This window comes from Buteo buteo, chromosome 2 (assembly GCF_964188355.1).
Source record: "Buteo buteo chromosome 2, bButBut1.hap1.1, whole genome shotgun sequence".
NCBI lineage: Eukaryota > Metazoa > Chordata > Aves > Accipitriformes > Accipitridae > Buteo > Buteo buteo.
The window spans coordinates 52,437,231-52,449,811 of NC_134172.1; the positions used below are offsets into that span (position 1 = coordinate 52,437,231).

Below are 12,581 nucleotides of genomic sequence, written 5' to 3' on the forward strand. Positions count from 1 at the left end.
TCACCGCTGTCTCCTCAGTGTACTAGATAAAGAATTCTGAACTTGTGAGGAAAAAAATAAAGGTGTTAATAGCCACAATACTCGTTCCATTTTTATGTGCTAAGTTTTTGGCTTAAGAAACTGAAACTGAATCAAAGTCAACAGAGCTTCATCCATTTACATAAGCAAATCTTTGGTGTAATCAGAAATAAATAAGACAAAAAAACCCAACCAATACTCCAAAGTTCTAATATGGAACTGTTCAACTAATATGGATGTTCAACAGCTGACCATCCATGCTGTGTCCCATATATTAACATGTTCATGGCAGAGGAAACAAATTAAAATAAATTCAGAAAATCCTCATATCATTCTTAAAATTTGTCATGCTCAGATAATATAATTAGCACTGTACATAGCACCTTTGCCTTACCCAACAAGATGCAGTTCACACCAAATCCAGCAAAACTACCTGATCACTTACTTTTGCTATGTAAAGCATAAGAATGACCCAAGAACTATTTTCTTCTTACTGATGCTCTTAGTGTCTCCAACTAGGTACCTAAAACTGAGAAGCCCAGACCTCCATTAACTTTTGAAAAAATCTGGTCTTCCTTTGCCTAGGAATAAACAACACCCATGATCCCAAACTCAAACAAAACACATCTGCATGCATCTCACACACATTTTGAATAACCTAACGCCAAAATCTATTAAAGAAGATTATAAGTAGTGACACTATAGAAGGTAGCTAACAAAACTAGAAAGGATCACAGAGAAAGCTGTCTCTGACACAAGTCCATCAATCATTTTAGAACTTATATGGTATGTTGTGTGGCAAGCTATCTAACCAATTACACGAAAAAAATCTCACTATGCTGTTTTCAAAATGTAAATACACATAGTATTTTTTAGTAACGCATTTATGTAATGCTAAAATCTAACAAAACAGCCTACCTGTACGAAAGAGCAGAGATAATGAGTAAAGCAGAAGTTAGCTATTTTCTGACTTACATGAATTTAAAGTTCAATTTTAACACTTGATAATATGGGTGAGCACAAGACAGTATGTAAACCATTTATATGAGAAAACCAGCAATCCAGCATCCATATTCTCAAACTACTGATGTCCCGTCAGGCAGCAAATACAGTGAAGGATGTATCCATCAGCCAAGTGACCAATAAATACTAGCATAGTATCAACTTATTACAGAAGAGCTAAACTGTTCACTGGATGAGTTACTCATTATTACAATCATGGCAACAAAGTAATCAAAACTTTTAAAATTCAAAGGCTGGAAACAAAATTAGATTTAGGTAAATTAAGAAGAGGAGATCCACTTTTAAAAAGCAAACACCATTTGAAATAACCGCTGGACCAAGATTAATGGTGAGGTGTTTGTCTTAGTATGGCCTTTTCTTCTTTTTTTTTTTTTTTTTAAGGAAAAAAAAAAGTTTTGTCTGGCCTAAGGCAACCCTGGAGTAAGAGAAAAAGGAAGACTAAAACACAATGGTTTGATCCAAAGGCCATCACAGCCAGTGAGAAGACCCTGACGTCAGCAACCCTAGATAACATCCATCTTTTACAAGACCTTACATCTTCACCCTAGCAGTGGATTCATGCTAAGCTCTAGCTTTGAAAATAATACTTTTGCCCTGTAGTGACTCCCAGTGAAACAATCTTTAAACACTTTTCACTGTGTAGCTTGAGGCAATGAAAATCCAAGTGTTCCTTTTATGGGATTAAGGACCTGCTCTTTTCTGTCACAGGTCTTTCTTACGCTAACCTCATGCATTCACCCCTCCTCCCTAGGTTCATTCCCAGGACTATTTCTCTTATTGAATCACTAACAAAATGAGCTATTAATAATTTTTCTATTGCCTTATGCTTCCGTTTCTGCTTGGGATGCTCTAAAGTATCCTCCTGACAATATTTTCCAAAGCTCCTTCTTTCAACTGTCCTCTGGGAAACATCATGGTAACCAGATATATAGTATGATGCTATCAAAGGCTTCCTATAGCAAATCTTGTGACAATAGAACTCCGCTAATGGGATTTGCATCCCAGCTCAATAGAAAAAAGCACTGTAATAACCTCCCTTTTTTTTTCTAGTAATCATCTGTTATGCTTTTCACTAGTACTTCAAAGTAATTCTCTATTGTTCTGTTACTCTGAACTTCAGCTCAGCAGGGCTTAGCTTTTCAAAGGATCACAGAGGGGGATCTTAATTACTCATTTTTTTCATTTTTCAAACAAAATCTCAAATCCATTAAACAAACAAAAATTCCTTTTAGATCTCAGAATTTCCTGTTGCTGGATTCGCACAGAATTAAAATAATTAAAAAAAAAAATTAAAAAAAAAATGTAGCCTAGTATGTCTCAAGTTTTACCTAAAGACCTGATTCTATCACAGCTACTACTATGGTGAGGGAACTTGAACTGTGCAAAAGGCCTGGAAGATCAGTTCTGTTCTCAGCTTTGGCAATAACAATCTAAAAACTCGCAAAAATCAATGAGACCTACTTTTCAAAATGTCCACACACCTAGGCTACCTCTCAAGAGCCCTGATTCTGAACCAGAATGGCACTAACAATATACGTGTCACAAATGGAAGAATTTTACCATATCTCTGGAGTCCTAAGCTTAGTTTTATGAAGATAAATGTAAACTTCCAGTTCACCACTGAAAGTCTGGTAGAGGTCAAGCTTATGCACCAAGTCATGGACAAAGCTTGGTCTATGTGAAATGTGTTCATCTGATTCGTGTCAATATAAACAATGCTAGGGCCACATAATAAAATGTGACCCTCACTGTATATGTAATCTTTAACCATTTTGTTGGTCCTCGTATAACCGCAGGCTGGGAGGAGACAGATGATACGTATCCAGCCCAAAACTGGTTTTGTTGTTAACTGCACAGTGTTAAACAAGAGATCCTAGGGGAGAACTGAGGCATTTAGATGTATATTTAGCCTCAGAGATTGCAGTACCTAGGGTCTTGATGGGCCATCTGTTGTATGTATTTGTTGAGGGGGAGGTGTCTGTTGTGAACTTGTTTGGGTTCTGGTGACCACAGCTGGTGCTGTTCAAGGTGTTGGCTGTTACACAGCATGTCTGCTGTCTGGCCCGAGCAGTGGGGAGCCTGGTCAGAGATAAGTTTCTAGGAGAACTACTGCACCCACACAACCAGGAGGTGGAGAGTCTTTTGGAAGAACACGCCTAGTATGAATATGTAACTAATGTTAGATTATAAAAGAAGCTGGGTTGTTTTTCAAGGTGCGCGTCTTGGTAGAGCAGAAGCTCCCAGCGTGCCCAGCACTGTTTGCTTGCCTTTATTCATTTAATAATTTGTAAACTTTGATTGGAATCCTGTTTGAGAACAAATTGATTTATCGCAGTCTAGAAAAACTCTCTTCCCCAAATCCCTGCTAGTGCAAACTATTGCAAACTAGCCAGCCCTAATCAGGACCAGATTTTCTTGTTCCTAAAGTATATCGTAGATTCCCTACCCTCAAGAACACTTGAAATAACTTCCCACAGGCTCATGTAGTTGAAGGACATTAAGTCACTGCATGCAGTCCAACAACAGGAACACCACTGAAAGAAAACGTTGTTTAAATCTAAATTGAGTGGCACAGAACAGCAAATTTAAGTTACTAAATACAGACTAGAAATTATATTCCTGTTTTGATCCAAATGTGGAAAAATGAACCTCATTGTTGACTTACCAGGAGTCTAATATTACTCAGGGGAGAACAAAGTAGTTTAGCTGAGGCCAGTGGTAAGAGTTACTGCTAGTCTGGATGCCTGCTGGAAAGTGCAATAAAGCATACAAGACCATGCGACATCCCAATCACCATTTTTATGAACATTTTCCTATTTATTAATAGTAGCTGCTCTAAATTCACTCAAGTTTTATGCCAGCTGCCAGTTCTGGGTCTAGTACAAATTTGAGATATATTACAAGTAAGTTCAGCTAGAAATGAAAATAAAAGGTGAGAAAAAAGTGCACCATATGCCAACAAGGCAAGTTCACTGCTGACTTGTAAGAGGGCAAGTGAATGGCTGTACATACCAATAATTCCAGAAGCGTAGGTGAGTTCAACCACTAAAGACAATGGAGGAAAAGGTATCAATCATGGAGAAGAAAAAACGGCACCAGAGAAAGCCAGGTTATTTCCCTCCTGGTATTAAACTACAATACCCTTTTCTCTGCTCTGAGACATTCTAACTGTTCCAACTAATCTGTTACCTTCCCTGCAGTATATTTACCTGAGCTTTGCATCACCACTTGTATTTATACCTTATTTACCTTTGTACACAGCTCTTGGACCTTAACAGAAGACATTCAAAATATCAATCACCAATTATATTGCAGACAAAAGCATATGGAACATAAAATGCATGGGAGCAGGTGGCATTCAAAGACACATGACTGAAATTCATGATACAAATTAGCACCCTTCTTTACCTGATTACTCAGGAAGAGGAGGTATTTTGTAATTCGCAGCCATCTCCAGGTGCTAACAATCCATTTATTAGCAGCATTTTTCACCAAACAGTAGGCTGACCTTGACAGGAAAGTTGCCTCACATTCAAGATACTATTTAAAATCCAATAGCCACTTTGATTGTTGTAAAATGGGTATTGATAGAGATGGAAACTTGAAAAAAATCAATTTATGGATAAGCAATCTCAACAGATGTAGTGTAAGAAAATACTGTTTACATGAAGACAATCTAACACAGTTTGGATTTGAGTTATTACACTGCTGCTGTAGAAGTATGCTTCCTGCTACCTCAGTATATAGACCCCCCAAAATATAAAGCTGAAATCTCTAGGGTGAGCAACATTCCTCTTGCTGCAGTTCCTGCATGTTCATGATCTACAAAGTGTCATAAAATGCCTATATACTGTGCATATAGAGAAGTGGCTGGTAGGGCAGCATAATAAGGAGACATAGCTAGACCCCAAATTCCTTCACTGAAAAGATCGATCCATGAAAGAGACTGTTTAGGGAAGTACTCCTGAAGGACAGACATTTTTGCAGCGCACTTTCATAGATATCTCCTTCCAATCTGCTTGTCCAACATTAAATACACATCCCACAAGTCAGGATTCAGTCAGCCTGTTCCAAAAGGATGTTGGTAGTTTATTCTAGTACATCAGCCAAGGACATTTTGTAGTATGAATGCCTAATATTTAAAGTAGTTCAACATGTTCTGTTTGATTAAAAGCTTTAATGGAAAGTCTTTATTTGCAGAAAAACAACAAAATCCTTTTGAGGAAGGCACAGTGGCTAATGCATCACAACCATTGTAAGAATTGAAAAATACCCATTTTCTCACCATAAAGCACAAGTGTAATAGTCTTCCTCTTCAGCCAAGCAGAACTAGATTAACCAATATTTTAATTCTGCAACTGCATTTATCAGTAAACCCATGGATTTAAGAACAACCAGCCAGAGGTTAAATGGAACCTAAGGAAGAAAACTATCATAATATGTCTTTCTCCACAAGCAAATACAAAGATGTTATTTAACAACAAACCTGCCATTCCCAGAAATACAGCACTGATGGGAACTTCATCAGATTGCTGTAGAATGTTGCCATTTTACTCTGATTCTTAAAATAATAATCTTATTTTTCAGAGCACAACTTCTTGCTCTTTACAGGTGTCATCGTCAGCATTTTAGAATGCAAAGTACTCTACAATGCACAGCCATTTAGCATGCTACCATCAAGTGAGGACATGAAGACAATTCTGGATCATTTGAGTAGTACAGCTTGTAGGGGCAATGTTTTCAGAAACAAGAAACAATCTTCAGATCCTGAACTTGAGACAATTTTACAGAGGTGATTTCTTAGCACTGCAGTAAATCTGCCCCTTTCCTGGTACTTCACTAGGGAGACATCAAAAAAACAGAAGCGCTTGCGATCACTAGATATTGCTGAAATTCCTGGCATAAATAAGTCTTGAGTTTCTGATTAAAGAGATTTTAAAGAGCAGAATCAAAATCTCAGGAACTTTTGTTTACTGTCCAGAAAGCCCCTTCTGTTTTCAGCCACTAAAACCTGGGCCTCCATACTTTTCAAACTTAATGTAGAGACAGCTTCAGACTTTAAACTCATAGTCATTTCTGTTAAAAATATATTTACATTTGAAACCACTTGCAAAGTAGCCCTAGCGACTAATGTAAACTGGATTTTTTCCCTATGTATTTTTTTTTGTTAAACAGGATTCAAACCAGGAGCTAGAAACATCGCTGAAATACAAGCAGGAATTCAGGATGTGTGACAGGGTTATTAAGGTAAGGCCTCACTGGATCCAGTCTTCCTTATAGGAACCTCCTGGACACAAAAACGTGCAGCTCTGAGAAAAACAGGCCCCTGCCTCTTCCACATATTTTCCACAATTAGGATAAAGACTGCAAGAGAAACTGTACAACTTCCACTGGTAAAAATGGCTGCATTAACAGCTACAGTCAAAGCACTTTTGATGGATTTGACTAATGTTCCCAGCCTTGTGCTTACTCATAGACTACTTCCAACCCTCTGCATCCACCTCACCTTTCCATATTTAGTCTCCTTATATCAGCTTCACTTACAGTGAGACCTTTTTCCCTTACCTATTCCCCTTTACTGACCTGTTTTCTTCAATTTCTCTTGCCATTTGGTTTGTTCCCTCCCCACTATACCCAATCCAATAAATCCTTCAGTGGACTACCAGTGTTTTTGCCGTATTATTCCTCATCCTGCTTTTGCAAACTATCCCTTCTCCAGCACTTCATCCATCCCACCTTTAGGACAGCACTAATATTGTATGACTGTACCTAACACAAAGGGAACGTGTTCTAGATTGGTTTACTGCAGTAATGAGTATAATGAAGTAAAATCATGGTAGTCTTTAGCTTATACTACCTCACTATTGTCACTTATCCAGCTTGTATGGTAAGAGTAGTAAAAGCTGCCTGTCCCCTGGAAGTGAAGAAATCAGATTTCAGTGTCTTTCACAAAGCACAGGGAAGGAAGTTCATGCAAACTTGTACAGATCGAAATAGTTCTTTTCAAAGTATGTTAGTAAAAATAGATTTCATACAAGCCTGCAATAAGACAAAGGCTAATTAGCTACAACCACTTTTTCTTGAGGTCAAGAGGAGTTACACCTGGGATGATTTTAGCCTAGAATAGCCACACTTATAGATGTGATTTTTATTTTTTTTTTTAAACTTAGGACATATCACATCACACCTTCACTTTTACTTGATGTTAAAGTGACAGGGCTAATGAAATAAGTTATTTTGATAGAACACAACCTCCTTGAAAATAACACTTATGTCTCACCACTCTGTACTTGGTATAACACCCAAGACTGCTGTAACTTAGAGAAGCTGGTCAATATTTTATCTTTTTTTTTTCCTCTGCATTTTTCTCTCCCTTCTTCCTCCAATTTGTGTAGCTGGCAATATACTGTGGATCAACAGCCCCATTGTTTCCTTTTCATCACTCCTTTATGAGATCTCAAGCATATAAGGCTGGTCATTAAGCACTGTTTCTAAGGATTTCACTCTTTCAGAACTTCTTTCAGTTCACACACCCAAACCCCCAGGTTCTCCTAGTTCTGCAGCAGTCTTTCTGCTGGGACTCCTTCAGAAGCAGGATCCAGGAGGCACAAGATTGCTGACACCTACAGTAGAGCACTAAGATTGTAAGTCAGGCATTGCCAAAACCTTGTCCTGGATTTACTGAGGTTTACTGAAGCTGACATGTTTTAAAGAAAAACATTCCAGGTTCACTATGTCACCACCTTCCTCTGTCATTTTATTTAGATAGAAAATGTCCACCTATTTCTGGAAGCTACCTACCAGCAAAAGTCTTATTAGCTTAAATAGGGCTTCTGCTCTCACAGACTCTGTGAAAAACTATTCACAGCACCAGTAATTACTTTCAATACAATTATGCTCAGAGGACAGAAACCATTTGAGGTAGTCTCAAGCAAGACAGTCTGTGGTCCACCTGATTTTATTCAGCTTCTTATCCCAACCCTTCACTGAAGCACTACAGTTAAGGGCCCATTAGTGTTACAGCAAGAAGCACTCCATGTCCCAAGGGCCACCCTGCATAGGTTTGCAAGAGGAGGACTTAAAATTCCAAAGAACAGACAAAAAAAGTCTGATTAACAGAACTCAGCATAAAACCAACACATACAAGGTACTACAAGATGCTAAATACTGCTATTCAGTAACTGTGTGCATCTGGTTTGCTGTCTCTTTTTTAACCTCAACCCTCAAAACACAGGAAATGTGGGACAAAAATAAGTTCAAAACACTTACCCTTCTTCCCTTTGTTATTTAATCCAGAATATGTCTTTCAGTGTATCTTTTTAAATCAAAAAATATGTAGAATCACATCTAGAAAAAAACACTTGACAGCCCTTCCACTGAGCACTTCTTGCTGATATTGCAAGTGAGAGAGCCCATTTGGGGTACAGTACTTGTTCAGATGCTTTGAATCATTGTCCTGGTTTCAGCCGGGATGGAGTTAACTGTCTTCCTAGTAGCTGGTACAGTGCTATGTTTTGAGTTCAGTATGTGAAGAATGTTGATAACACTGATGTTTTCAGTTGTTGCTCAGTAGTGTTTAGACTATAGTCAAGGATTTTCAGCTTCTCATGCCCAGCCAGGGCACCTGACCCAAACTGGCCAACGGTGTATTCCATACCATGTGACGTCCCATCTAGTTTAGGAACTGGGAAGGGGGGGAGGCAGTTTTTTTTGGCCGCTCGGGGACTGGCTGGGTGTCGGTTGGCGGGTGGTGAGCAATTGCCCTGTGCATCATTTGTACATTTCAATCCTTTTATTACTTACTGTTGTCATTTTATTAGTGTTATCATTATCATTATTAGTTTCTTCTTTTCTGTTCTATTAAACCGTTCTTATCTCAACCCAGGAGTTTTACTTTTTTTCCTGATTTTCTCCCCCATCCCACTGGATGGGGGGGAAGTGAGTGAGCGGCTGCGTGGTGCTTAGTTGCTGGCTGGGGTTAAACCACGACAATCATCCTGTGCAAGTCTCTCCCTTCTTTTCTCACTCCTCTGCCTACAGAGGCACCTAATTTAGGTTTACTGGAATTAAGTGCTATGAATACATCCTGCCCGCTTCATCCCTTACTCCAATTCCTTTTAACTGTACACCTACCCCCTGTAGCCTACTGTACCCTACACCCACCAGCCCTTATGCCTATGGTGAAATCAAATAGTTCTACCTGCCCCAGTCAGCTACGAGGAATCTCTCTGCAAGGTTCCCAGCCTGGTAACAAGTTAGAGACAGTCCCTGCGGTTTGTCAGAAAGCTTCTGAAGGACTACATTTCTGCACCGGAGGAATTAATAGCTCCAAGCTTGTAAAGATTTACATATCTCCACAAAATGTCACTAGATCTGCAGCTATCATACCAGAGATGATGATTAGCACTGTGCATATTAAACAAAGGGGTAGTGAAATCCGATTTACATATTTCTGACACGCACGCAAATTCCCACTGCTTTCACAACATAATATCTACACGGTTCATTTTATTTTGATTAAAATTAACACATTTCACTGATGACCTTTAAAGAAATGCTCGCTTCCAGACTCTTAAATGCACCATTGATCTACTATACTTTGTCAGCAAAACAATGATCACTCCTAAGATGCCTCTGAAAAGCTATAGTCCTACACAGATCAGTCCATAAAGTTCCCACTGACGTAAGCAATGCAGAGATGCAGAATTTGCATAATCAGCTCATTTGCTGCATTCAGCAACAAGGGACACATTCTGCCGATTCACACCCTCACCAGAAGGTTCCTCTAGTTAAGAGGAAATTGCCACATTGCAATTCAACAGACATGAAGTACATTAGCTGGGTAGCAGCTAAGTAAATAAGCAAATGAAGATGTATGTGAGTTATTATTACCTTTGCTCCACAGACAATGAAAATGACCTTTGTTGAAAGGCTGGTTCAGAATCAGAAGGCAAAACTTCAGGTTTCCTGTAAGATAAATGTTGATTCTTATTAGCAAGAATATTGATTTTTTTTCCCTTTTTTTATTTTGCTTTTGCCATATTAATTTTAGTCCAACCACCTCAGAGCAACTCCACTAATTTCCTTGCTTCTTAGGTTTCATCATTTTCAGATAAAGAAGGTGCCAGAACTTCATTAGACAACTTTTACTTGGTAGGGTTTTGTTAAACTTTTAATTTATAAGTGACTTTTACCCACTGAAGGCCATCCTCAACAGGACCCCACACCTACACAGCGCTCTCATTTAATCTCCCACTTGCCGCTGCCACCTGGATGTAGCGTTTACTGATATGAGCTTTGCCCTGGCTTCTATTAACAAGGAAGGCTGTAGATGACTCCATATGAAGCTGTCTCTAACCTAGGTCCAATATTCCACCCTTCTGGTGGATGCAGAATTCTTGCTGCCATCAGTGGCTTCTGTGGCTACATTTTCATATCCCATGTAGAAGCTCTAATTGTGGTAGAACCACTCTGGTAGTTACTTTACAAATACAGAATGAAAGGCCACACCCAAGGAGCTTAAAAATCAAAGCTAGTAAAAGCAAAAGTGAACTTTAGCCTGTGTTATCTAGGTGATGATGCAGACTAAAAATCTCAGTGGATTTACCAGCAACCTAAATTGATCCAACTTGATTAGGCTACTAAAGCCTCCTGCTCTAGCCATATGTCCATTGTGAAGGTTGATAATAAACCTTCACATATAAAAGACTTAAAGTAAAAAGATTTATGATATGACACACTTTGTTTTCAAACAGTAAATACGTAAATCTTATGACAGTTGCCTGTGGTGGGATTGGCATTATTTCACTTCCTAATTATCTTGCCAATCATATAGGAATACAAATTTCCCCTGGAGCTTGATAGCCTTAGGCAATCAGGTTAATGAATTATTATTTGGTCACATGAAGCCACTGTAATTGAAAAAAGAAAACCTCTATCACTAGAAAGTCTTTCAGGCAGATCCAGTACAGCAGGAGGCAGAAGGCTACAGGTAAAGCTGTAGCTTAAGCTATATGACATTACCAGGGAAAATACAGGTGGTGAAAGTCCTATAGGTGCGGGAACATCTTGGGGTGGGAGTAGGGAGGGGACAATCTTTAAACAAACAAATGAAATGCATGGTTAGGAGCACGAACTGAAGGTTAGGGGATTGAGACACCACTATTCCGCATCTCGCCTTTCAAATGATTTAGGGTTTCTCCACTGACCCATTCTAAGCCTCAGTTCCCTACAACAGAAATAACAGTACTGTCCTCCTTTTTAAGTATCAAGAGAAACACTACTGAAGACCTAGATAATTTTTACTCCAGTAAAAAGTCTACATGTTTATCACAGCTATCTTCTGTGTGGTGCTTTCAAATACCTTTCCTCATGTCTTCCCCTTGCATCTTTGCTGACATGGTCCACACCTCTAATTCATGTATATACAGAGAAATAAATTTACTTAGAAAAGAACGGAGACATCAGAGGACCAAGTAAACAAAGGAAAGTGAGAAAAATCGTTTTCTTTGTGTAGTCTGAAAAGTTTTGTCTTGTCCTTGAACTTTAAGAGAAAGGTAGAAAACAATACATTCAAACTAAGTGCCAATTTCCAGCTGCCTTGCAAAATGAGACCTGAGCAGCAGATCTCCTAATGATGGTTAAATGAGAAAGACTGCCAACTCCTTAAACATCATCATCTAGTGGTGCCCTCCACTGAAGAGAGCCGGCAAACGTCACAGGTTCTTTTACTGATATAATACAAATAGACACAGGTGCTATAAATCTGTTCCTCCTGTTGAACCATGAAAGGCATTTCTTTGTCTGTTTTAAACCCTTAAGCCGTATCAGCATATGAAAGCACAGTAGATTTTTAACTTTTTTTGCACATCAGGAGGATGTTATATACTTGTTATATACTGAGATATGTATTTGAAGCCAAGGCCTGGCTGTAGGTGTCCACACTGAGACTTCAGAGGCTGATTTTTCAGAGATGACAATTCCAAGAGCTTTCCAGTGAGGCCTGTAAGAGCTGCTGGCTCTTACTTGTCCAGTTATTACAAAGAAGCAAAGAGGTAGATGCCCCAGCACACACAATTATGAGGGGTGGTGGTGCGTGTTTTGTGTTGTTTGGTGTGTTGTTTTTTTTTTTTTTAAGCACAGTTATGGATTGAAAAAGTGGAGAAATGGAAATTATTGTTTCTCCTGCTTTTAGAAAAGTGAACGTGTTCCAGTCATTTCAAACCACTGCAATTAATGCATGATAAAATGCTATGATTAATGCTACCAAAATGAGCTTAAATGTCAATAATTTAATGGCGCTCACTGAGTTAATATAAAGCTGCACAAAGGGCTCGGTCCTCAGTAGATGTAACACAGTAATAAAATTGGGCCGCAATAATTTACAACCATTGCCCTAAAAAATATTAATAAATTGGGACTTCTGATGGCAAAGACCACATCAACAGACAGAATATGCAACATCCATCACTGAGAAAAACTGATGAGAGCTCACTGTGCCACTGCATGAGCACTCTACTGGCTATTTGTTTGAAAACAAA

At 38.8% G+C, this 12,581-nt stretch overlaps 1 protein-coding gene across 6 annotated transcripts in view; it reads right to left on the bottom strand.

Moving 5' to 3' along the window:
• The window catches only part of TPK1 (thiamin pyrophosphokinase 1), a 320,136-nt gene that overhangs the window by 251,982 nt on the left and 55,573 nt on the right, over positions 1 to 12,581 (bottom strand). For 2 of the 6 annotated variants that reach the window (XM_075054676.1, XM_075054657.1), the window contains exon 2: positions 9,934 to 10,008. The exons of 3 other annotated variants lie outside the window; for them this stretch is intronic. Coding sequence is in view for 1 of the 3 variants with exons in the window: in XM_075054657.1 (XP_074910758.1) it covers positions 9,934 to 10,008 (75 nt within the window). In the remaining 2 variants the exon portion in view is untranslated. Of the gene's footprint in view, positions 1 to 9,933; positions 10,009 to 12,581 lie in introns of those variants that run through there. One more of the 6 variants, XM_075054710.1, reaches the window with a different exon arrangement.